At 40.8% G+C, this 26,990-nt stretch overlaps 2 protein-coding genes across 2 annotated transcripts; one reads left to right on the top strand and one right to left on the bottom strand.

Moving 5' to 3' along the window:
- Positions 1-1,148: 1,148 nt before the first annotated feature.
- On the top strand, positions 1,149-11,785 carry naglu (N-acetylglucosaminidase, alpha). Its single transcript, XM_037754439.1, has 6 exons — positions 1,149-1,674; positions 5,443-5,590; positions 5,814-5,960; positions 7,851-7,936; positions 9,885-10,141; positions 10,385-11,785. Exons 1-6 carry the CDS (start codon positions 1,262-1,264, stop codon positions 11,587-11,589), a joined length of 2,256 nt encoding a protein of 751 aa, XP_037610367.1. The 5' UTR covers positions 1,149-1,261; the 3' UTR covers positions 11,590-11,785.
- Positions 11,786-15,714: 3,929 nt separating this feature from the next.
- LOC119479825 (uncharacterized protein K02A2.6-like) lies at positions 15,715-18,816 on the bottom strand. The gene has a single exon (XM_037755794.1). It carries the CDS (start codon positions 18,814-18,816, stop codon positions 15,715-15,717), a length of 3,102 nt encoding a protein of 1,033 aa, XP_037611722.1.
- Between the last annotated feature and the right edge of the window lie 8,174 nt (positions 18,817-26,990).

Genomic DNA, 26,990 nt, shown 5'->3' with positions numbered 1-26,990 from the left:
TGTCAGTGACAGAGTTAGCATGCAGCTTTAGCTCTGCTCTGTCTAGCTCTGCTTTTTCTGTCAATGTGTGAAACCCAAAGTGTTTCCATCCTTTACTTTTTAGTTTATGAGAGTACATTTGATATACTTATAGTACTTAGCTAATGATTTATGTATTACATAAAGAAAAATTGCTCCTTTTGCTATCTGACTTGATCTTTTTTCTCGCATGCCTCCACGGTGAAATCCAAAAACATAGAAAAATCTTTATGAATTGAAGTAAATGTATTACACATCTGGTTACAAACCTAGGCCCATAAGGCAAGAATACTTAATTATACTTTTCTTAAGTATACCTCTATCAAAAGATTAAGTACAAGTATAACCTAAGTACACTTAGACTTTTCTGTATACTTGTCAGTGTAAGCCAAGTATACTTTTAAGTATATCTCTAATAAGTATAAACAAGTATAAAAGGTCAACTGAAAGCATATTTTCTTATTTTAAGTTTAAGAAGAAGTATACTACTAGCACACTTGAATAAATGTCTTTATGGTAAGGGTAACCTTTAATTTTGGCTCTGTAGATACAATATTACAAGTCAGTGACCTCAGTAATGATCTTTAATTTGGTTGGTTGGTTTGTCAGCTGCCAACACTGTGTGCTGTTTTCATGTTGTGTTATCAGCTGGTATGTATAGGAGGTGTCACTTGATGCAAGTGTTTTGTGCTTATTGAGCAAAAAGTTGATGCATACAGTGCACTATTGAGCTATTGAATACGGGATTTCTGACCACATTGAACTCTGGGTAATAAGTGGAAATGAGCCTGCCTAACAACAGAAGAGCCTGTTTCTAATATTTGCTCTGTCTACAGTTGCCTCTATAACATTTTAAAAACATTTGTCCTGTCTGTGTTTTGAACTTTGTATCAGCAGTCAACATTAATGTTCCACCAAGGTTAAAAGGTTTGTGCTTTTTTATGACATGATCATATGACATCTGGCTTGAACCTGAAATCAGACCACTTCTGTAAAATTCACCATAATCATGTGACAGATTGATCACATGACAGACAGTGGCTTCTTCTCATAGGAATTGGTTTTATGGGAGCAGCGTGCTCTGATTGGCTGTTGGTTATAATGCGATGCAGCAGCTCTCTCTCTGATTGGCCAGCAGCTCCTCAGCAAACCAACGCTTCCTGGTTATCTGCTGATGGAGGAACACAGTTGTTTTTAAACCTGGAGGAGGAAACTAGCTGGCTTCTTCTGACTGAGGATCAAGATGTCTCTGAGGAGCGGCTGTAGTCTGGTCCTGCTCGTCGTGTTCTGTCTCTTTGTGACCGCCCGGTGTAGGTTTCCTACTCTGGACCACATCAGACCGGCAGCCAGCGACAAGGTCCAGAGCAGAGCGGTGGTGGAGCTGCTGAAGCGGCTGATCGGGACCAGGTCTACAGAGTTCATGGTGTCGGTGAACCGGAGCCTCTCCAACGACAGCCTGGATGTGTGTGAGCTCCGGTCCACCAGGAACAACAAGGTGGTGGCTACCGGCAGCAGCGGAGTGGCTCTGGCTTCAGGCATCTACAACTACCTGAAATACTTCTGTAACTGCCATGTTTCCTGGTCCGGTGACCAGCTGGAGCTGCCTCGTCCTCTACCGAGGGTCACCGGAGTCCTGAGGATCAGCACCCAGCACAGGTACGTGATCAGCACCCAGCACCCAGCACAAGTCAGTGATCAGCACCCAGCACCCAGCACAGGTACGTGATCAGCACCCAGCACCCAGCACAGGTCAGTGATCAGCACCCAGCACCCAGCACCCAGCACAGGTCAGTGATCAGCACCCAGCACCCAGCACAGGTCAGTGATCAGCACCCAGCACAGGTCAGAGAGACACAATGGTTGTATATGTTGAAGTAATGCACGGCTAGAAGAAGCAGCATCCTCGGCTCATTAATTCGCCAAACATCCAGTAAACTTATATCGAGCAGCAGCACAGCTTTTTCCTGTGAAACTCTGTGGAAATGTCCAACTCTTCACACTGCAACTTCAGTTTGTTTCCACCAGGAGTAGGATGTGAGGGGTCATCGAGCGCTTCACTGTTTATAAAGGATGCACTATCAATGATCACCCAATTCTGTTACACCTTTTTGGCCAACTTCATTCTAATTCATTACCACAACTTTTACACTTAAAAAAAAAAAAAAAATGTGGAAAAAAGTGAATAAACTTAATTTCCGTGAAATTCAACCTATTTTTTGTGTAAAACCCCCCCCAGAAATTAATAATTATTTTGACTGTAGTTATTATCAGAGGAACATAATGTTTATGGATTATCACAGACTGGTATATGTCAAAGTTTAGTCAGAAATGTTTTTTGAAACCATTTAAATTTTTTTAATAGCAGCAAATACTGACACCTGTGGCCTGTTTATATAAGGCATGCAGTATAAATTATCACCCAATTCTCACCTTTTTTGGCCAACTTCATTCCAACTCATTAACACAACCTTTTTTTTAATTTATGGTTAATAAACCTCATTTATGTGAAATTGAGAAATTGAAAACTTGAGTAAAACAATTTTTTTAGAAAAAAAAGAAAACTAAAAAAAAATATCTGCAAAATGTCAGAAAAGAAGTCAAAAAAAGTCTGAAAAATATACGAAAAAAATTCTGAAAAATGTCAGGAAAAAAAATTCTGAAGAAAGTCAGAAAAATGTCAGAAAAAAAAAATTCAGAAAAATGTCTAGAACAAAAGTCTGAGAAATGTCCGTATGGAGTGTTGATTGTGCATGTACTCAGAAATTATCGCTACGCTTCCGCAAGATGCAATATGCACATGAACGGTGGGGGCAGTGTAGGGGCAGCGTGGTGATGTCTTTGACGGGGTCAGGGGTCAATAGGCACATCAGCAGCGACAACAATGGCAGAAAGTTTTGAAGACAAGCTAACAGACCAAGTCCACAATTACCTGCATCTGTACAAAATGTCATTAATGCTGCACAGTAGCAATTATGCTTGTCAAACTAGCTGGCGACAGGTCGGTACCATTTTAGATCCCAGAATAACAATAGTAACCTCCTCGAGTGTCGCCATGTTTATTGTTTCATTATGCAAATCCAGAAGTTCTATATGTCTGAGTTGTCTGGTGTGCCCTCTAGTGGAATCCTCCAGTAACATGCATAGTACATAGGCAAGTATCTATCTATCTATCTATCTATCTATCTATCTATCTATCTATCTATCTATCTATCTATCTAATGGCCTCTGTGGATGTTCTGATGCAAATTTATTGACATCACCAAAACACTTTTGAAATCTTGTTTTCCGACCAAATCCACTCCACAGTGCCGTACATCACCTCCTCTCAGTGGCAGCCTCAGGACTTCACCAGATAGAGGAGCCCTTCCTGTTAAAATCACAGCCTTAGAGGTGCTGTGATAGTTAATTTATTATTATTATTATCAACAGCTGAGAACATCTAAAAATCAGATTTCCCATGCTTCCCAGCAAATAAGGCACTAATTATATTCAACTTCTGGTATCAAAGAGGATGCCGTGATCTATGTATGCGTCTGAATTCTATGATGGCGGTATTTGTGTGCGATATAATCCCTCCACTGCACAACAGCACATCCAAACCCACGGGTGCATGACAAATGGAGCGTGGTCACTGGTCACACATTTTTTTTCATTGTTTACTGTGAGCACTATGGATACTTGTGCCGCGTCCGGGCCCTTTAAAGGACCCTTCCTCTCAATTATCTGTTGTGCATTAGACCCGCATCAGCTCACTCCAGTTATGTCATGTGCACAGTAGTTAGATTGAAAAAAAAAAACATGGCAAGCATGGCACACTTTAGTTTTCCCATGACTGTAACGTGGTGGCAAAGAGCAACTATGAGCCGGTTGGAAGCTTCAATCATTCACCAGCTGCAGGGAACTAGGGCTTAGGTTCCACTGCTTTAATAACAGCAGTGATTTATATGTTATTTTAGCAGAAGTTATATAACATATATAACAGCTCCAATAGAAATTGACAGTCGGTATTCCAGTACTAGTATGCACATTGTAAACACACTTAAATCTATGTAAGAAATAGTTGTAGTGAGTAACTGAGCAGTGTTAGTGACTTTTATCGTATGGGAAATTACCAAACTGGATCTGTCTGCCTGGTTTTTAAGGTCCCATATCATGTTCATTTTCAGGTTCATGTTTGTATTTTGGGTTTCTACTAGAACATGTTTACATGCTTTAATGTTCAAAAAACACATTATTTTTCTCATACTGTCGGCCTGAATATACCTGTATTCATGCTCTTTCTGAAACACTCCGTTTTAGCGCGTTTCAATGGAATTGCAACGGAATTGCGTCGCTAGGCAACAGCTTGGGTCCATGTTTACTTCCTGTCAGCTGATGTCATTCACATACACTGCAACGGGAAATAAACTGGGACACATTTAGAGTGTTTACGTTTAAAACTGTGAAACGGTCTAATTATTGTAGATTTGTGACATCACAAATGGACAGAAATCCTAACAGCTTGTTTCAAACACACAGTTTCTGTACGGGCTCTGTGTATTTCTCCATGGATTGAGTGTTTTGATACTGTCACAGTATTTATATATCACTTTAACCTGCTTTATGATATAAAAAACATGAAAATCTCACTTTTTACAATATGGGGCCTTTAACATACAGTGCATTTTCTATTGATTTGTCTCGTTTGTTTTGTCTTTTTATCGTCTCTGTTCTCAGCACGTTGGATTTGAAATGAAACAGTGGCTGTCGGGTGGATGAGCTTTCAGCCTGAAACATGTTTGTGTGTGTTTTAAGTCGGCAGCACTCACTTCCTCGTAGTTATCGTTTCATTTAAAGTCCACCCTAACCCTACTGCGATTCAGAATTGTTCCATAAAGTTGGAGGACCTGTGATTGGTCAAAGTCTCCCGTCACGGGCTAGATTTAAATGCTCAGATGTTCTCAGAAACATCTTGTAGTGTACTGTTTAGCTGTAAAATGAGAACGTTTGTGACCCGGCAGCCATGTTGAGATCAAGTTGAGGAAATACCAAGCACCGCCTACCAGCTGGAGCACAGCCAATAGGAACGCTCTCTCTCTCTCCCATCACAGGCTAGATGTTCTAAAGTCTGAAAACAGAGCCATGAGGAGGTGCAGAAGTCTAGTTTTCTCTCAGAACAGTTGAATTACAATATGCTTAAAGGTTATTATGGGATTTTTACGCAATGATGCCAAAAATATTCTGCCTACTGCAGCTTTAAGTGATGTATTTGAGACTGCATTATTTTGCCTAATGCTAACAAACAAATGTTGTCTTACTTACTAAGGATTATTATCATTCCTTTTTTTTGCATACTTGTTTAGTATTTTATGTCATTTGAACATTGTCATTTTTTAAGACTCTTCACTGTTATAATAAACTATATATTTGTGTGTTTGTATCCAGATTCCGGTATTACCAGAACGTCTGCACTTTAAGCTATTCCTCTGTGTGGTGGGACTGGCCGAGGTGGGAGAGAGAGATCGACTGGATGGCACTCAATGGGATCAACCTGCCGCTGGCTTTCACTGGCCAAGAAGCCCTGTGGCAAGAGGTAAGAAGAGCAAAGGCTGGAAGTCATGATGTTCCTTTGAACCCAGAATCTACATTAAACAGGAATGCTGTTAAAAAAACAGCTCTTGGTAACAATGTACTGTGTTTCATAATATTGGCTCCTGTTAAGCCTGATTTATAATTTATATATACGATACCTACCTTTGATATGAACAGCAGCAACACGTAAACATCAGCTGATTAACTTGTTGTGTACCTCCCAGGTTTACAGAGCTCTCGGGTTAAACCAGTCGGAGATCGAGGAGTTCTTCTCTGGCCCGGCGTTTCTGGCCTGGAACCGTATGGGAAACTTGTTCAAGTTTGGTGGGCCTCTGCCGCAGTCCTGGCACGTGAACCAGCTCTACCTCCAAGTACTGAAACCTCCACGCTTATCAACACTGTTGGAAGCCACTATGTGTAGAATTCAGGATGTTTCTGGTACCTTTGGCACCACCGAGTATTAAAAACTGAGAATGAAGGGGCTGAGAGCAGCACGTAGACGGCACCGGTTCTCACCTGGATCGTACAGAAACTTTGACCAATGAAAGATACTATATTCACATCGCTCTTCAGTTCAGTTTGAACAGTTTAAGGTCTATTGTTTATGAAAACATTGTAACGTAACAGCTGAGATCTCAAGACAAAGTGATACAGTGACAACGAACCCCCAGAGGCCTGTACTGTACTACGAAGAAGGATTTACGATTAGCGAGGTAACTTCAGGGTTAACCCTTCAGGGGTTTTCAGTCCTATACGACGGTGGATCACTTCTTGCCGGGGTAGATCGCCATGGTAACTGATGCTGAGCACATAACCTGCTCCGGAGCAACGTATGAAAGCACCTCCTACTGACCAATCAGAGCTCAGTGCGCTGATCGTATTATAATATTACATACATAAGAAGAAGTTACAGTCATAATCCAGACTGAAAGCAACACAGTTTAAACTGACAGATGCAGGAAGGACTGCTGGATTTATGCTGTGGGTGTTTAGCGCTTTGAATTATGTTTTTATATTTATTTTTTTACTTTCTCTCAATCTGTTTCACACCGCCGGAGACGAGGACGCAGCTGAAAGAAGGCTGAAATAGTCATACACGCCACAACTTTGTTAAATGCCATAAAGAAGAATAAAGTATTCATCCATTACACTTTTAAAAGCTTTTTTTAATGCCCCATTTAGACAACTATATCTGACTTTTGAGTATTCCGTTAGACCAGGGGTCAGCAACCTTTACTATCTAAAGAGCCATTTTCGGCAAAAAAAAAAAAAATAATCTGTCTGGAGCCGCAAAACATTTGAGCATTGTGATGAAGGTAACACAGTTTATAGTCTAAGTATATACAGTAGTATATAAGTCTAATGCAGTGAGGGCCAAAGTGCAAATACGGAGTATAAGGGCCACATCGAGGGAAAACAAATCTGAGATTTCGAGGATAAAGGCATAATATTAACAGAAAAAAGTCATACTATTATGAGAAAAAAAAGTCGGAATATTACGAGAATAAAGTCATAACTTTACAAGAAAAAAGTCAGAAGTTTACGAGAAAAAAAGAAAATAACACGTAATATTACTACTTTATAATATTATAACTTTATTCTCGAAATCTCAGATTTATTTTTTTTCCTCAATGTGGCCCTAATACTCCGTCGTACCGTCGTACCGTCGTACCATAGACCTACAACAATGATAAATAAAAATGGAAATGCTTCCATTTTTATAAATCCACAGGGAGCCACTGGAGAGGGGCTAAAGAGCCGCATGTGGCTCCGGAGCCGCAGGATGCAGACCGCTGGTTTAGATTAATAAATCTGTTAATTTACGCATTCAGACATCGGCATTTTTTTTTTGTTGCCAGCTGTCCTTCCTGCATTTGGCAGCTTCAACTGTGTTAATGTTAGTGTGGATTATGTGTTAAAATTCTTCGTATTTGTCTAATATTATAGTTTGCTCTTGGCTCTGCTGACAGTGGACTTGTCCATGTCTGTGATTGGTCACATGCAAACACCGCCCCGTTTAGTGAAACCAGATAAGGAGAAGATACCCTGGGTATGTTGAACTGGCTCTGTAGTACAAACCTCTGGTTGGCCAGATTATCTAAACCACTTAATTTGGTGGTAACATTCAAAGTGAACACATCTGAAATGTGTCTTTTAAATCTGTTGATCTGTATATTAAAACAATGTTTGCTGATGAGTTTCATCTTACCAGCTGCCACCAATGGATCCTCTCTCTTGACATTTCCTCTCTTTTTTTACAGTTTAAAATCTTAGAGCGAATGAGAGCCTTTGGCATGATCCCTGTGCTGCCGGCCTTCTCTGGGAACATCCCCGAGGGAATCCTCAGGTGACTCACGCCTCTTGTTGTGTGTTTCAATGTTTCAACATTTCAGAATAATACTGCTGATGTCTGAGGCTGATACCAATAGTGATATTTAAAGCAGCAGTGGGTAGAAATGGAGCAAATATGATTTAAAAAAAAGAAGTTATTTTTATAAAACAGTCAGTATCGGTAGTAGTACAGTCAACATCAGTAGAGTTTGACTATTTAACTCTGTATACGTTCGCCCTGACATACAGCATTAGGTGTGCAGCAGAGTTTTCTGTGAGCAGAACACGCATTTTAAACGTAAATATCGCAGGCGATCATGTTCATTTAATTGTAGGAAACCAAAATCGGGATCGCGATTAATATTGGATTTATTGCGCAGCCCTAGCCCCGAGCTTTAATTTAATCGGATGGTTGAAAAACAGAGAGAAATCGGTAAAGTTTGACTATTTTGTACCCTTGAACCGTGAGTTTAGAAGAGCACTGACCTGGGAAAATTTTCCATTGTAAACTCTGCTGTGTGTTTGTTTAGATAGAGAGGAGACTAATTAGTGGTAATGATGATCTTCCTGATGGAGGAATGATAGTGTGGGAGGAGGAGAGTTAGAGGAAGATTGAAAGGAAAAGAGAAAAAATAGGTGATGTGTAGAGTTGCTTAGGAGAGAATCGTCACTCAAGCACACAGCAGAGGCTTGGGTCCTGTTCTTCAAATATTACCCAGCATGCTGTCTGTTGTTAGGCTAAAAGGATCTTGTTCATTCTCATCCAGCTAATTTGGTTCTTTGAACACAGCTTGAGGATCGACTTGTTCATCCTGGATAAAGTTTTATTGAATAATAGTGAACTCTTATGAGAGGTCATTATTTTCCCAGTTGAAATTTCCAACTTTCTGACCTCCGAGCGATCCAGGTGCACGATGCCAAACACAAACAAAAACCATGTCTGACCGTGACAAAGTGATGTTTCTTCGGTGTGTTCACACAGTTTAACTCTCAGCAGTGCAGCCTCCGCATTCTTTTTTCGGCATTTTTTTATGTTTTCCCGAATAACTTTTGTACAGAGATTGTTTATCGTAACCAGCTACCGAATAACGCGGCGACATATTTTGACATCAATTTACATGCAGAGCACGTTTTACTATATAATAGCATTATTTTAATTCAATACAGGCAAATATACTTAAAGCAGAAGTAGGTGAGAATAGAGCAAATATGATAAAAAAAAAAAAGAAGATATTTTTATAAAACAGTCACTATATCGTGACAGTCGTTTATGAGACAGGTAATCTGAAAAAGGATGTCCCTCTGTGTCCTCCGGTGCTCCTAATGGCATCTGCAAGGTTTCACAGACTGGAGGAAAACAAGCAGTAAGAGCTGATCTAGAGTCTGCTGTCCAGCTGCCGTCTATGAGAGCTGTCGGCTGTCAATCACTCGTGAACTCCGACCAAACGGTCAAACTAGGCAGCGCTGATCAAATATGAATCAATATTCTGTTACTGTAATGCCTATTTCTCTCCTCACATGTTCTCAGAATCATCTTGTAGTGTACTGTTTAGCTGTAAAATGAGAATGTTTGTCACCCTGCAGCCATGTTGAGATCTTTTGAGGAAATACCAAGCACCGCCCACCAGCCGTAGCACAGCCAATAGGAACGCTCTCTCTCTGAAATGACCTGTGATTGGTCAAAGTCTGCCGTCACGGGATAGATTTTTTAAAGCCTGTAAACAGAGCCATGAGGAGGAGCAGCAGTCTAGTTATCTCTCAGAACACTTGAATTACAATATTCTGAAAGGTTATTATGGGATTTTTGCCCAATGATGCGAAAAATATACTGCCTACTGCAGCTTTAAAGGCAGGGTTGATAACATTTTTTGTTATATTTGTTGAAACTCTCATTACATTACAACAGTCAAGTGAATATTTCAGTCCAAACCTTTGAATCACTGAAGTGTTTCTTTGTATTTCAGGTTGTATCCAAAAGCCAACGTAACCAGATTGGGGCCTTGGGCTCACTTCAACTGCAGCTTCTCGTGCTCCTATATGTTAGACCCTCGTGACCCGCTGTTCCTCCAGATCGGGTCCCTCTATCTGTCCCAGGTGGTGAAGCAGTTTGGTACGGATCACATCTACAACACTGACACCTTCAATGAGATGACTCCACCTTCTTCTGACCCCACCTACCTGTCTGCAGTCAGCCGCTCCGTCTTCGCCTCGATGACCGCAGGTGAGTGTCTGGGCGACTGATATACTGTTCACATTGCAAGGTTTTAAATCTGACTGTGCCTGCTGATATTTTGGGTAACAAGTACAATAATTGCCCTAGTTTGATGACCCATGTGTGACCTTGTGTTGTCCAATTGTCTCACACAGAGAATCCCCCCTGGGCTCCGTGCTGATATCCAGCCATGTTCGAGAACTGTCCCCTCTTCTTGTCCCTCATCCAAATAAAAAATGTTTTTCTCCCCAGTTGATCCTCAGGCAATTTGGCTGATGCAAGGCTGGCTGTTCTTCAGTGACGCAGCGTTCTGGAAGCCGGCCCAGATTCAGGCCCTACTACACGGAGTGCCCCTCGGAAGAATGATCGTGCTTGACCTGTTCGCGGAGACCGAGCCAATTTTCTCGTACACGGAGTCTTTCTACGGACAGCCCTTCATCTGGTGCATGCTGCAAAACTTTGGGGGCAACAGTGGATTCTTTGGCACGGTGGAAAGCATCAATTCGGGGCCCTTCAAAGCCTTACATTTCCCAAACTCAACCCTGGTGGGCCTAGGCATGACGCCCGAGGGCATCGAGCAGAATCCCGTGATGTTCGAGTTGATGAGCGAGCTGGCCTGGCGCAAGGAGCCGGTCAACTTGTCCAAGTGGGTGTCGCTGTATGCGATGCGCCGCTACGGCAGCACGCAAGAGAGCCTGACCGCCGCGTGGCGGCTCCTGTTCGCCAGTGTCTACAACTGCACGGTGCCACATTACCGGAACCACAACCATAGCCCGCTGGTGCGCCGGCCTTCCTTTCACATGAATTCTGGCATCTGGTATGACCCGGTCGATTTGTACAAAGCCTGGAAACTGATCATTGAGGCAGCTCCATCTCTCGTGTCCAAGGAGACTTTCCGGTACGATCTCGTGGACGTGACCCGGCAGGTCCTGCAAGTCCTGACAACTTCCTTTTACCAGGATATCGCAGATGCCTTCCAGAGGCAAAAGCTGCCAGAGCTGCTGACCGCCGGCGGAGTGCTGGTCCACGACCTCTTGCCCGAACTCAACCGTTTGCTGAACAGCGACCGCAACTTCCTGTTGGGGACATGGCTGGAGCGGGCCCGATCCTTCGCCCTCGACGAGAAGGAGGCGCAGCTCTACGACATGAACGCCAGAAACCAGCTCACTCTGTGGGGTCCCAGTGGCGAGATCCTGGACTACGCCAGCAAAGAGTGGGGAGGCCTCATGGAGGACTACTACGCCCAGCGATGGGGTCTATTCGTTCACACCCTGGTAGAATGTCTGAACACCGGACAACCATTCAAGCAGGACGCCTTCAACCAGGCCGTCTCCCAGGTAGAAAAGGGATTCATTTACAACGGCCAAAAGTACCCGACCAAGCCTCAGGGAGACACGTACGAGATCGCCCGCAGGATCTTCCTCAAGTACTACCCACAGGCCTTGAAGACACTATAGTGAGTAGAGAAATACATCCTAGAAAAACTCGTCTCAAGTCGCAGCAAAAAGAATGTCTTCCTCCACCTCCAGTCTTCCATGGCTATCCCAAAACATTTAGAAAATCTAACAGCCTGAATCTGCAGGAACAATTTGTTTTGCACATGTAGAAAGATCAGTAATGGATGGTTGTGCATGTTGAAGGAGAGAAAAAAAAGGGATTTTCACTTTACATTCGCACGGATCAAATTCAAATGTTGTTTTTTAACCTGTACACCAAGAGAAATGTAAAAATTACATTTTGTGGTTTTTAGGGAGAGTTAAGTGATGGAACTATTTCTTGACGAACAACAGTTTATCCATCCGTCCCGCACTGACGTATTGCATCTCTTGCTATAGCCCCAGTTGCCAGATAGAGTCAGTAAACACAGGTTTTGGTTTTGGTCTCTGTACAGACACGATGGTACCAAACATGGCAACTTCACTGTGACAACGAGACTTCAGGAAGCTGCTCACAGAACATTTTCGTATACTTATCTTAACTTTCTCTTAACTTTTTTCGTAATTTTTCGTACCTTGGGCTCGTACGAGTGTGCCACGTCAGATTCAGCAAACGCTCCTAACTTCAGATAACTGTGTAAATGACCTGCGTGAAAAATGATGAAAGCTACCTGTGCATTAATGAGCGCATGTTCATGACAATTGTAAGTTAGCATAATTAACGCCCCAATGATACCATACGAGGCATTCATCTGTCTCTGCCAATATATCAGCACACTGTCTAAATACACACTCTCTTCCTGGGGCCCGACCATGGGGCCTGACCCTGGGGCCTGACCCTAGGGCCCGACCCTGGGGCCCGACCGCGGGGCCCGACCGCGGGGCCTAACCGCGTAGCCTAACCGCGGGGCCTGACCCTGGAGCCTGACTACACTTCCCGTTGTCCTTATTACTGTATATGAACAGATTAATTAACCTTCAATTAGTGCGTAATTGAAGTCGTTTTGCAGTTTGAGATGTTCATATTGATATTGTAGTGTTATACAATAGCATCAATGGCCAATTTAAATTAACGATGATGTCGTTAGGCTATATGAATACATTTAGAATTTCATATATATATATATATATACATATATATACACTATATATATAGATATATATATATCTATATATATAGTGTGTATATATATATATATACACACTATATATATATATATATAGTGTGTATATATATATATATACAATATATGTATATATATATACAATGTATGTATATATATATATGTATGTATATATATATATATGTATGTATATATATATATATATATATATTGTATATATATATATACAATATATGTATATATATATATGTATACATATATGTATATATATATACGTATATATATATATATATATACAATATATGTATATATATATGTATATACATATATGTATATATGTATATATATATGTATATATACATATATGTATATACATATATATATACATATATATAATAGGAATTGAATTACAATATGCTGAAAGGTTATTAAGGTTATTATGGGATTTTTACCCAATGATGCCAAAAATATTCTGCCTACTGCAGCTTTAAAAACGAATCTGTTAGTATGTCTTGCATGAGGCCCATTGTGTTAATTAGTGAGCTTTAGAGGTGTTTCTTTTACTCTGGACAGAGTCAGACTAGCTGTTTCCCCCCTGCTTCCAGTCTTTATGCTAAGCTAGGCTAACCACGCCTTGACTCCAGTCAGGCATGAGATCGATATCCATCATAAGCCTATTTCGCAACATGTTGCCTGCAGGGAACCTTCAGCCATTAATGAGATGGCCTTTTCAGACACTATCATGCCTATTTATCAGTTTGAAGTTGATTTGAATATTGTGCCTTATTCTGAGCAAAACTGACCGATAGGACTGTGTGCTTCATAGACATCGCACTAAGTAGCATCAGAACAAGCGGGCCAGTAGTACAGTTACCAAACAACATGGAAGTCTTTGATCTTGCATAACAATTTTCTACTTAATTTACAATTTCATGCTCCTCTGGTCAGCGAGAGCGGACCATTACACAATGAGCTTCTGTAGAGGTCCTCTGAACACAGGGATTTGTTTAATGCTGAGGAATTGCTCTGACAAATTGGCTCACGGTTTGTCCTTTTTATAAAATATATTTTTATATGAAAATTCATAGATGCAAAACTGAGAAATTACCACTTTATGAAAATCTTCTCTATTTTTATGAGTCACATTAGTTTTGTTTTGGATGATGTTTTTCGTACTACATATTGGTCCTTTAAGGAATATTTTGGGAGAATAATGATTGATTTAGTATTTTAGCAATCACTACATGAGCTTACATTCATGCCAACAAACGCCTTACTTATTGTATGAATGCTATTTTTTGTATTTCGATGAATTTAACTGTCGTGATTCTTCAACTCAGGCATGTCATAAAAGTCTTCTTCAGGCTGTATGTGACCAATAATACAATGATTTCATTCTACACCTCTGTGTTGTGTTGTGTTGTGTTGTGTTGTGTGCTAATAATAACTCCACATTAACCTGCGTAACAAAATATACCTCCGTGGATCGGACTTGTTTGTCCAGCACATCCCACAGATGCTCCATTGGATTGAGATCTGGAGAATTCGGAGGCCGAGTCAACACCTCCAACTCGTCACCATCCACATGATGTAAAAGAAAACGTGATTCATCAGACCGGGCCACCTTCTTCCATTGCTCCGTGGTCCAGTTCTGATGCTCACGTGCCCATTGTAGGTGCTTTTGGCGGTGCTACAAGTATATAACTAGTAAACTAACAGCATGCCTATAAGTTCACTTGTAGTATAGTTCACTTCATAATATTGTTTCAGTAAAAAACACAACTTAGATGTAAATCTAGTTGTGTACTAAAAGTTTACTATTCTTACACTTAAAGAACACTTAAACACACCTGTAGCTTACCCTTACAAAAAAAAGTGTATTCAAGTGTGCTATTAGTATACTTCTATTAAATTTAAAATAAGAGAGTATAATTTCAGATTACTTTGTATGTACTTATCAGAGTTAAACTTAACAAAATTATACTTAATTATACTTGGCTCATACCAACAAGTATACAGAAAAGTCGAAATATACTTGGCTTATACTGAAAAGTATACAGAAAAGTATAGTTTATTTGGAGTACTATAAGTTAACGTAAAGAAAACTTACAATTATACTTACAGTAAAAACTAATAAAATAGTAGTTTACTGAGAGTATACTTTACTTTCATAAACTAAAAAGTGGGCTACATGTATATAACTAGTAAACTAACAGCATACCTATAAGTTCACTTGTAGTATAGTTCACTTCATAATATAGTTGCAGTACAAAATACAACTTAGATGTTAACTAGTTGTGTACTCAAAGTTTAATATTCTTACACTTAAAGTACACTTAAAAGTATACTTTTTTAAACTAAAAAGTGGGCCAATTTAGTCCAAAGAAGTATTGAAGTAGTACACTTCAAAGTATACTACTAGTACATTGATATTAGTTTATGTTGTAGCCCAAGTAATCCAAACAAAGAAAAAGAGCGAGACACTTGCATGGACTTAACTCTGAACTTTACTGCTTCTCTTCTTCTCTCAAACTCCTTTTAAACATGCAGTACAATGTCATGTGCTCTACATCGCCATCTAGTGGTTAAACTGAATACACAACATATTTCCCCCTTAGTTTAGGAAGCTTACCCGGTAAAATAAAGGTAAATACACAGTCTCTTAAATTACTTGAGACCTTGCTGTAGAATAATGCAAACTTAAATATCTTCCTTATCCCACATAGCATAAACCCCAAAATGTTCCAATAACAGTGTTATTGTAATTATAACAAACAGCATTACTGTCTATTACAACTTTACTAACAGCATGTAAACTTTATCCTAAATATAGCTTTAACTTAGCTGAGGTAAACAAATGAATTTCACAAGATATTGACATCTGTATCTTAACCAAAACAACATTCAACATTATAGTCAACTTGGTCATGTTCAGATATGGTAAACAATTTTTTTTTTTTCACAGTTATTTTCATTGTCATTCCCTCTTCAACATTTCCCCCCAAAGGCCATGAGAGAACGATTAATGTTCATAATCGTTAAGCCAGTCAGGTCTCTTTCGGACCCTTGCTGGTCTGTGCATGTAAACATGCGGCGGTAGTGCAGGCCCCGGCTCAGGGTCTGAAGCAGGGCGTGTAATGATGTCTGTTGCAGTTTCTGGGACCAGGGAGAGGTGAATAGCGTTCCATGTGCGTCCATCCTCCAGCACATAAGCATTTGAACCAGCTTTCCGTATCACTTTGGCAGGTCCCTGAAACTTTGACAGTCCTTTCTTAACATGGAAAGGTTTCTTTACTCTGACTAAACTTCCCTCTTTGATCCTTGGTACTCGTGCACCTCTCCTCACATCTGTGTAGGCTTTCGATGCGTTTTGTTTGGAGATGACACGATGGCGCACCTGCTTCTCCGACAGTGGGGTGGATTTGCTTGCTGGACCGATGTCCACCTTTGTGCGCATTTTTCTGTTGAACATGAGTTCATATGGTGACACTCCTGTAGTACTGTGTTGAGTTGCACGGTATGTGAGCAGGAATTCCTGTATGAATGGTTTCCATGGTTTTCTCTCCTGCTCGGCAGTGAGAAGTGTCTCTTTAAGAACGCGGTTCCAGCGTTCTATTGCTCCGTTTGCTTGCGGATAATACAAAGACACTTTCCTGTGTTTGATGTCTCTCACTTCAAGGAAGTCTGCAAACTCACTTGAAGTAAACTGTGTCCCATTGTTACTAATGAGCTCTGTAGGGTTGCCAAACCGGGCGAACACTGCAGAAAGGAAGGTTGTGATCGCCGTGGTTGTGATGGAGGAAGTAAAAACAACTTCCGGCCATTTTGTGTAATAGTCAATTAGTGTCACTGCATAGCGACAATCCCAAGTCGCTGACTCGAATGGTCCGACGATGTCGATTCCCACTTTCTGCCACGGACCATTTGGCAGTGGAACTGGCTGGAGTGGGGCAGCATGCGTCTTGGCGCTTTTATCATTCATCTGGCACGTTGCACATGCATTAATGCTGTCCTGCACACACATGTCCATGCCCGGCCACCAGTATAAGTCACGCAGCCTCTGTTTGGTGCGGACGACACCCTGGTGTGTTTCATGTGCCAAATCCACAAGCTGCTTTCTTAGGGCCACAGGAACAAGCCGCCGATGAGGCCCCCTGAATATTGTCACATCTTGGACTGACAGTTCATCTCGGGTAGCAAAGTACGGTTGGAGCACTGTAGGTAGGTGCTTTGCTCTTTTAGGCCACCCCTTTTTTACCTGCGCTCTCAGGGCCGTGAGCTCTGGGCATGCTGCACATGCCACAGCGAAGTCCTTCACTGAGAGAGCTCTCAGTTCTGTATCCAACAGAGCTACGAGTTCAGGCTCTGACACTGGCTCTGCATTCTCTTCTGATGGGAGGGGCAAACGGGAGAGACAGTCAGCAGCATAATTTTGTGCACCAGCGCGATACACTATGTCATATGTGAAACACAAGAGTCTAGCTGACCACCGTGCAATACGCATGCCTGCGCGTCCAAGGCCTTTTGTGGCTAGCAGTGTGGTCAGGGCCTGGTGGTCCGTACGCAGTGTGAATCTTGTCCCCCATAAGAAAGTCCTCCACTTTTCCGCTGCCCACACACAGGCTAATGCCTCCTTCTCCACAATGGAGTACTTCCGTTCTGCAGGGGTAAGTGAACGTGAAGCAAAAGCAACTGTGCGCTCCGTTGTATCAGGGTGCATTTGTGTCAAAATGGCCCCCAGACCATAGTCGGACGCGTCTGTAGACACGATGGTTGGAAGGCTTGAGTCAAAGACAGACAGCGCTGAGCTGTTCACGATGCGAGTCTTGACAGTGTCAAAGCTTGACTGCGCTGCTGCAGTCCACTGAAATGTGTCATCACGCAGACATTCTCGCATCGGCTCCACCAGAGACGCGTAGTTTTGCACAAACTTTGCATACCACGCTGTGAGGCCCAGGAATGAGCGTAGTGTGGTGGCGTCGCTAGGCGCTGGAGTTTCCGTAATAGCCCGGAGGTGATCTTTGTCCGGCAGCAAACCTTGGGGTGTGATGGTGTGCCCAAGGAACCGTAGGCTGGTTTGGTTGAAGTGGCATTTTTCCTTGTTGAGCTGGAGGCCAGCGTCCTTTAACGCCGCGAGCACCGCCTGCAGATTACGGTCATGTTCCTCCTGCTCTATGCCATAGACTATGACATCATCCAGATAGTTCTGGACCCCCTTGAGGTCTTTCAGCACCAGGGACATCATCTTAGAAAACGCACTTGGGGCTGAGCATAGTCCATACGGAACCCGGCGGAACCGAAAGAGCCCATCATGCGTTATGAACGCAGTCATGTCCCGGCTTTCTTCTGCTAGTAGCACTTGATGATAGGCGTTCGCCAAATCGATGGTGGAGAATACAGTGGCTCCACGCATTTCAGAGAAAAGGTCATCCATATGGGGCAGTGGGTGACTGTCCATCACTACAGCCTTGTTTGGCTCACGTAAGTCCACACACATCCTAACTGCACCATTCTTTCGTAGTGTCACCACGATGGGTGAGACCCACGGGGATGCATCAATCCTCTCTATTACATCCATTTCTAGAAGTCTTTCCAGCTCAGCAGATACAGCTTGTTTAACGGAGAGCGGAAGCCTCCGCAGCTTTTGTTGAACAGGCTGTACACCTTCCCTGACTTTGACACGGTGAATGAAACCTTTGGCAAGACCCAGTTTCTCGCCAGCTACTGGTCCAGTATTGATCTCTTCGATCTCTGCCACTGGAGCCGCAGTTGAGAGCACAGCATTATTGTCAATAGACAGTCTCAGTGCTCTGAATAAGTCCATTCCCAGCAATGCTGTGCCTGTCTTCACAACATATAGTGTAGCTGACACTTTAATGTTTGCATGCTGCACTGTAGCTGACAGGCAACCTAGCACTGGAACATCAGATTTGGTGTAAGTCACTAACCTTTTAGGTGGCTCATCCAGCAGCACACCACTGAAGTGCTCTCTGTAGAGGCACTCGGGAATGATGGACACAGCAGAGCCTGTATCCACCACTAGGTTCACAGGGCAGGACGTAGACTTTGCATTTATGGTAACAGCACAGGTAATTTTGTCATCTGATTGTCCCCCTTGTATCATGTGCACTGTATTTATTTCCAGGACAACCACTTCTCCAACTTTGGCTGTGTTGGGCTTTGACTTACATACACGGGCGAAATGTCCCATCCTATTGCAGTTTCGGCAAGTTATTCTCCGTGCAGGGCAGTTTGGAGCGTTGGCAAGGTGAGCTGCTGATCTAAAACAGCTTCGATCCTGTTTTGGTGCTGTTGCAGGCTCAGCAGAGAAATTACTCCTTGCTTTGTTCTTGAATGGGTATTTTGGCTTCACTTTTACCATGTGTACAGGCGCTTGAGGCTCCGAAGAAAGAGTTTGCGCGTGCCCGATAGCCGCTTCCACCTGGCACGCCATCCTAACTGCTTTATCCAGAGTGAGGTTTTCATCCGTTTGCACTAATAGTCTCTCACGTATTCTTGAGCAGCTAGCATGTTCAATGAGCTGGTCACGGATCATTTCATCTGTATTTCCAGCAAACCCGCATGTAGTGGCAAGCTCGCTCAGCGCGCCCACGTACTCTTTGTCTGAACTTGTGTCGTTCCACCACGACGTTAATTGCAGGGCTGAAGTGTGCACGCAGTGCAGCAACTGCTGAATCATAAGTCGTACCTGCATCTGTGAGTGTATAAAATATACGCTGGCCTTCAGTGCCCATGCAGTGTAGGAGGATTGCACGTTTCCTCGTATCGGGCCAGTTGTCCCCCCTCGCGTGAATGGCAAGCAGATAATTGTCGAACATTTTCATCCACATATCGAACGGGATTGCAGGTTGTCCCGTGCATGGAAGAAACAATGCGGGGAGAGGCACGCCAATATTCGCCATCCTCGTCGCCAATTTGTTGTAGCCCAAGTAATCCAAACAAAGAAAAAGAGCGAGACACTTGCATGGACTTAACTCTGAACTTTACTGCTTCTCTTCTTCTCTCAAACTCCTTTTAAACATGCAGTACAATGTCATGTGCTCTACATCGCCATCTAGTGGTTAAACAGTAACTGAATACACAACAGTTTACTTACTACATAAAGTATACTTGGGAAATATGCTTGAGCTTTACTTAAAGGTCCCATATTATGCTAATTTTTAGGTTCTTACTTGTATTTTGTTTCTACTAGAACACATTTACATGCTGTAATGTTCAAAACCCCTTATTTTCCTCATACTGTCGGCCTGAATATGCCTGTATCTATCCTCTGTCTGAAACGCTCCGTTTTGGCGCATTTCGACGGTATTGCAACATAATTGCGTTGCTAGGCAACAGTTTGGGTCCATGTGTACTTCCTGTCAGCTGATGATATTCACATCCACTGCAACCAGGAATAAACTGGGACACATTTAGAATGTTTACGTTTAAATCTGTGTAAAGGGTCTAAATATTGTATATTTGTGACATCACAAATGGACAGAAATCCTGACAGCTTGTTTCAAATGCAGAGTTTCTGAATACGGGCTGTGTGTATTTCCCTGTGGATTGAACGTTAAGATACTTTCACAGTATTTATATAGCACTTAAGTCTGCTTTATAATAAAAAAAAACATGTAAATCTCACTTTTTTATAATAGGGGACCTTTAAGTTTACTTCATAAAATAAACTACATTTTCATATAGGGGATATCAGGGACTCACCAGTAAGAGACTGGTGAGTCACACTGGTTTGACATAGAAAGCAGAACGTAGTTCAAGATGACTCAAAATACAAAAGGACTCCAAGAACGAGGCAGCTCATCATTAAACAGTTTGATTAATATTTTTATTGTTGAAAAAATAATGAGTTATCAGGTTTGTAGTTGTGGAGGGACTTCCTCTCCTTTATGTACACTGGTGATATTTCCTGTTCTGCTTCAGGCTCATTTGTAAGACATGTTTAAATCCAGTATATCAAAATCAATCAAACACTCCACATTGAGGAGTTTAAGAGCTCACGTTCCATCACAGGGAACCAGCCGGGCAGACCAGGTCTTGATTCACAGAAATCCAACACTGGTAGAGAAGCTGAACTGGACCTTTTTGTTTGACACCACGCCACAAGCACTCACACTGCTCAGCTTTTATACATCCCATCAGTGGCATCCGCACAGTCAGCCATACTAACTGCATTTACACCCCCAAAGTTTCCATCAGGCATCACATGAAGACACTTAACTGGAAGTGGATCAAGAGTTGTCACCCAGAAGAAAAGTGTTGGAGGATATCACAGCCAATCAGAACCAGAGAGAAAACTTTTTAGTCAAATGTGTGCACGAAACCTTTTTTCTTTCCCCCAATGCTGCATTTGTGTCAAACAGGAAAGACTTCGTATATATTTTTGAAAATCATTATCTCATCCAGGGCATCCGGCTTGGGGTTTGCATATTCTCCCCCTGTGTTAGTGTGGGTTTTCTCCGGGTGCTCAGGTTTCCTCCCACAGTCCAAAGACATGCAGGTTTATCGTTGACTCTAAATGTCTGATAAATGTAGTTAAATATAGTATTCATTGTGTGATCTTATATGATATAAATGCAGCATTACAAATAGAAACAGAGGGAAAGTCACATGGTTGATTGGCTTTAGAAGACACTAGTCTCCCATTACTCCCCCTTCACTTTTTTCTTCATGGACTCCATTAAAGAAGCATACTGGTTTTGGCATGTTTTACTCAGATTTTCCAGTAGGCCTGTCCATTGTTCAAAGCATCCCATTAGCTGTTAGATTGGCCCAGCGCACATCTGGTAAAAACACGTCAAACCACCTTTACAGTCCTTTAATGGAGAGAGCAACTGGTTATAGGTACTTTGTTAACATGAGAAATGAAATTTGTAAAACAGATGTCATAAATCGTCTATTATTCCATTAGTCTGCAGTGCATGATCGACAAATAAAAGTTTCACCCCACAACCTGTTAAAGTCCTGGATTTAAAGAATAGAAATCATCTGCTGACCACAGCTGGACTGATGTTGCACACTCAATCAGTCAGTGTGCTGGAGTACTGATGAGCTGAGATGACACATATAATGCTCTACAACATCATACTTGGTATCATATTTAAATCCTCAGGACCAAATATAAATGGTGTAATCGGAGTTTCCAGTATGGGTACAGGTGCATGCTGGGACATTTTGAGGGCAGAGGAGGTGGGCAGTGTTACTCTAGCCGTACGTTCCAAACATGCGACATCCACATTTTGCAACAATTCTTGTTTTGTTTAATTAAAAGGTCTGAATGAGCAAATTAGTATTTATGCACGTTTGAAACTAAATTATTTACTACTAATTGCATTTACTTTGAATCATTATTTAGTCTCCTTCTTAGATGATATCATCATCACAGTGATGATAGTGAATGATAAACCTTTGTTTAATTATAATGAATTAATGTAATCCTTTACAACAAGTATGAATTGATTTGCATTTGGATTATACAATTTAAAGTAAAAAAAAAAGAAATCCTAACTGAAAGAAAACGTAATTTCCTTTTATTCTGTCTTCAGATGATGAATGAATCAGCCGGGTTTTAAAATGGAATTACAAAGTCAATTTGAAAAGATCGTTTTCCTTTGTGTCTGCTTACTAGGGCCGTGTACTGGCAAGAATCTGGCGATACGATACGTATCATGATACAGGGGTTACGAGTCAATATATTGCAATATTTTGTGATAATGTAAGCAAGGCGATATATTGCTATTTTTTTAAATTTAATTTTAGGAAAACTGTCGTAGTATAAAGAGCACACCATAAATGGTATGGCAGACGTAGTAGGAGCAGTATGCCACCAAAAAAATGAAATGAGTCACTGAGCAAAAGCAGAAGCTCTGATTGGTCAGATTCCCGCCAACACATAACAATCAGGCCAATCGAAGCTTTTCTTGCTGAGTTTCATTTCAAGTGGCAAAAAAACAAATCAATGAAAACTGTCAATGAAATGTGAGAGTGATTCTGACAGGCAGACAAATAAATAACACATAACATGAATGTTGCAGTTCCATTTTAAAATCAAATAATTATTACAATTAAAGACATAATTTAAATGCAAATGTAATTAATCTGTAATTGTTTTAACTGATGATTTTACCAATTCATATAATTATTATTGTTATTATTATTACACGCACTGTAAAAGCCACACTCCAGTCTCTGTAGGGAACAGCTTGTCTGCTTTTATTGTGGTTATGTTACTGTTGTGTGGTGATTCAAATCAGTCTGCATTTAAAAAAATGACTGTAAAACATTAAAAGGCAGACATGATGTGGAATGGAAAACATATTCAGCAATATAACACACTATGTTACCGCCTCAGCCGTAATGTAAAGGATGAATGATATGCTCTGAAAATCCTTCTGTTGACTAAAACTCTTGGTGCTTGTAATCTGGTGAATATTGGGTATAACGTGTGGAACGTAATGATGTAAATCTGCCCACCTGTCTCAGTCACATTAACTGATTTTGACACTGATTGAAGGGAGTTAAAGTCAAAGGTTGCATCGCTATGAGTCAGCCAATCATTCAACCGATTCCATCGACAATGCCCGGTATACACATACTTTTTGTTGGTTAGCCATGGACACAACAGGCTAAAAACACAGAGGAGATTCACAAAGCTGCCGGAATGATCAATAATCAATATTCACAGCACAGAGACGACACGGAGACATCGACAGAAAATAAGGCAGTGATTAAAAAAACAAAAGAAGAACTCCTGTAAACATCCTTTAAAAGACTCCTTTTGATTATTTCAAACAAATGACGTTAGAGAAAATATTATATTCTAATAGTTCGCAGTCTCTTTCGATTCAGATTCAAATCATAATACAATTTAATCGAGTTAATTTACAAAAAGATCATAATGTTCATTATATTCATATATTACAAGCTACATAAAACTGAAGAGACCTGTGCATATTATTGGTTCAAATCAAAAGTGGGCGTACTGGCAGTGACATTTAACATTTAAAAGCAGCTCCTATGTTAGTGTAGAGAGTCAGTAAACCTGTGGCACGAACACAACTGCATTTAAAAGGATGATAAGGTGAAAACAATTTACAGAAAAATGAGCTTAAAAACATAGTAATCAAATCATTAAATAGTCGGTCTTATTTGTCCTAAAGACAGAGAACTGTGATGACGCATCTCATTTGCTGTCATCACACTGGAAAGTTGGGCCCAATCCCAATGTCCCCCTTAAAGGTCCCATATCGTGCTCATTTTCAGGTTCATTCTTGTATTATGTGTTTCTTCTGGAACATGTTTACATGCTGTAATGTTTAAAAAAAACGTTATTTTCCTCATACCGTCTGTCTGAATATACCTGTATTTACCCTCTGCCTGAAATGCTCCGTTTTAGCATATTTCAACGGAATTGCAATGGAATTGCGTTGCTAGGCAACAGCTTGGGTCCATGTTTACTTCCTGTCAGCTGATGTTATTTACATACACTGCAACAGGAAATAAACTGGGACACATTTAGAATGTTTATGTTTAAAACCGTGTAATGGTCTAAATATTGTATATATGTGACATCACAAATGGACAGAAATCCTAACGGCTTGTTTCAAATGCACAATTTCTGAATACAGGCTGTGTGTGTATTTCTCTGTATATTGAGCGTTTTGATATTTTAACAGTATTTATATATCACTTAAACCTGTTTTATAATATAAAAGACATGAAAATCTCACTTTTTACAATATGGGACCTTTAAGCAAAATTAAAATAAATATTTGTGTATTATGTAGGCTACCATCACAACGCTATGAGTTGTGGGTAATTCCCTGTAGAAAAGCAGACTTACGGAAAGTGTTCGTAAAGGGCTCAAAATGTCTGCGAGATAGAGCCCTCAAGGACTTGATGATTTGACAGCCCTAAACCCTCACGGACTTTGCAGGAACGCACCTCCAAGTCTGTGATTCTGTGAGTGTAGACGTTGGAATTGGGCCTAAGGATTTGATTAAATATACAGGACCGACTGCAGATCAGACTGAGGCGACATCTTCAAATCTGCGGTCTATTGTTCAGTTTCTATTGTGTTTTAGTAGTGCATGTTACCAAACATATGTGGACTCAAGCTGAGATTAGTGTAAAAAGGATCTGCTGACTTCCGTTTTACTAGCAACCAGTACTCAGTACTCTGCCCGACTGCGCCGAGCCCAAACATATCAGAACAGAACAAAAAAAACAAAAACAAAACATGACTATGAAACCATTCAGTCGCTGTCTTTCTCTCTTTAGCATTCTGTCACTCTCCGGTGAGTCGGTCAGTCGACTCGCATTAAAGTAGCATGTTTCAAATATCTTTTTACTACAATCATAAAACCCTTAGGGAAGTTATATCATGCTATCATGTTAACCAATCACAGCACATCATGTGTCATACAGTATAACATGTTGCTTCTGTCAAACGCCAGATAAGACTGTTGTCAGGCTATTAAAAAGGCGTTATCAGTCACTATAAGCCCCATAGATCTAGGTCAATAAGGGCCTACTACACCAACTAGTAGGTTTTATCATCTATTCACATGGTAGATCACCAAAAGAAGGTATAAAAGAACACGACAGTGACCTCTATTGACCGTAGTAACTATGACAGGAGCAGAAGTTTAAGTCAGGCGGTGTAGTATAGACAGTGTGAAACTCCATAACGGGTGGAGGCTTTCACCCAGGACACCGGAGTTCGTAACCTGTGTGAAAAAAACAATGTGTAGTTGTGTTTGTGTTCGTAGTTATTTTAATCCAAAACATAATGTTTTTCCCTAAACTTAACTAAGTGTTTTTTGTTGCGTAAACCTAAAGAAGTTGTAGTTTTATTGCCTAAACCTAAAGAAGTTGTGGTTTTGTTGCCTAAACCTAAAGAAGTTGTAGTTGTATTGCCTAAACCTAAAGAAGTTGTAGTTTTGTTGCCTAAACCTAAAGAAGTTGTACTTTTGTTGCCTAAACCTAAAGAAGTTGCAGTTTTGTTGCCTAAACCTAAAGAAGTTGTAGTTTTATTGCCTAAACCTAAAGAAGTTGTAGTTTTTTTGCCTGAACCTAAAGAAGTTGTAGTTTTGTTGCCTAAACCTTAAGAAGTTGTAGTGTTGTTGCCTAAACCTAAAGAAGCCTCTTTGTTTGTGTTCAAAACGTGACATTTCATTCACTTTTACAACATGTTAGAATGTGTTGCTTTTAAGTTTCACTTTTCACAACGTAGTTGGTGTAGTAGGCCCCTACTGCTTATAGCGACTGATAACGCCTATTTAACGATCTGATTACAGTCGGATTGGGTGATAATTTGGGAGGGAAATGGTTGATTTTCCTATTGTTGCCCAGTTATAACTCAATTCATTATAATGGCTTAAAATCATAGAGAAGCTTGTGGTTAATGCTGGAGCACTGGCACTGAAGTTCAACCCATGAGCAAAGTTACCTTTTGATATAAGTAAAAAAAAAAAAGGGAAGTACAAGGTATGACATCTGTAATATAATGCCGTTCTTAAAACTAGGACAGAGGGGGGGGGGACACACACACACACACCAAATAACCAGAATAAACACAGCGGAGAGCACAGGCTCTCAGAAGGGGGGAGGTGATTTGGCAGCCGAACATGTACAACAATTAAAACAGCCATGGTAAAAAAAATACAACACGGAAGGTCATTGTAAGGTCAACATTGATGAGATAAAGACAATCATGAGATAAAATAAAACATCGAGTAAGACTATATAAAACAATCGCTTAGAACTGAACAACCAGACAGCACGAGGATCATCTTGCTGAGAGGATATAGTAGTAATATTAACTTACAGTAAATTTACCTGAGTTAGATACCTGTAGACAGTGTTTAAACAAAAACACAAAATGACGACCCGACTTAAACCTCCACATTCTCCAGACTTCTTGTTTTACCTGATGCTCACCAACTTCAAGAGGCCGTTCTGAACCCGTATTTAACTGACCAATTGTTGGTCGACCAATGAAAAGACTTCTGGTTTGATATATAGTATAGTTTAAATCTACGTGAACCAAATCCAGTTCACCACTGTGGATGCCCAGGTTGCATTTGAGGTGACAAGGATCAAATCTTCTATATTTACACTTGACTTTTGATTTTTTTTTGACTATGTTACTGGTGTACGATTTAATATTTTATTAACAAGTACAAATTTGGTTAATTCTGAAGATTTTTTTACCAAGTTGTTGGTGTACGATTTCTTATTTTAATAATAAAATAAGAATTCTGTTAATTTTGAAGA

This window comes from Sebastes umbrosus, chromosome 20 (genome assembly GCF_015220745.1).
Source record: "Sebastes umbrosus isolate fSebUmb1 chromosome 20, fSebUmb1.pri, whole genome shotgun sequence".
Classification (NCBI taxonomy): domain Eukaryota; kingdom Metazoa; phylum Chordata; class Actinopteri; order Perciformes; family Sebastidae; genus Sebastes; species Sebastes umbrosus.
Note: the sequence above shows the minus strand (reverse complement) of the source record. Positions and strands in the feature narration are given on the sequence as shown.

Coding starts and splice junctions, on each gene's coding strand:
- naglu (XM_037754439.1), top strand. CDS start 1,262: ATGTCTCTGAGGAGCGGCTGTAGTCTGGTCCTGCTCGTCGTGTTCTGT. Junction 1,675..5,442: donor AGGATCAGCACCCAGCACAG/GTACGTGATCAG, acceptor GTTTGTATCCAG/ATTCCGGTATTACCAGAACG. Junction 5,591..5,813: donor AAGAAGCCCTGTGGCAAGAG/GTAAGAAGAGCA, acceptor TGTACCTCCCAG/GTTTACAGAGCTCTCGGGTT.
- LOC119479825 (XM_037755794.1), bottom strand. CDS start 18,816: ATGATACAAGGGGGACAATCAGATGACAAAATTACCTGTGCTGTTACC.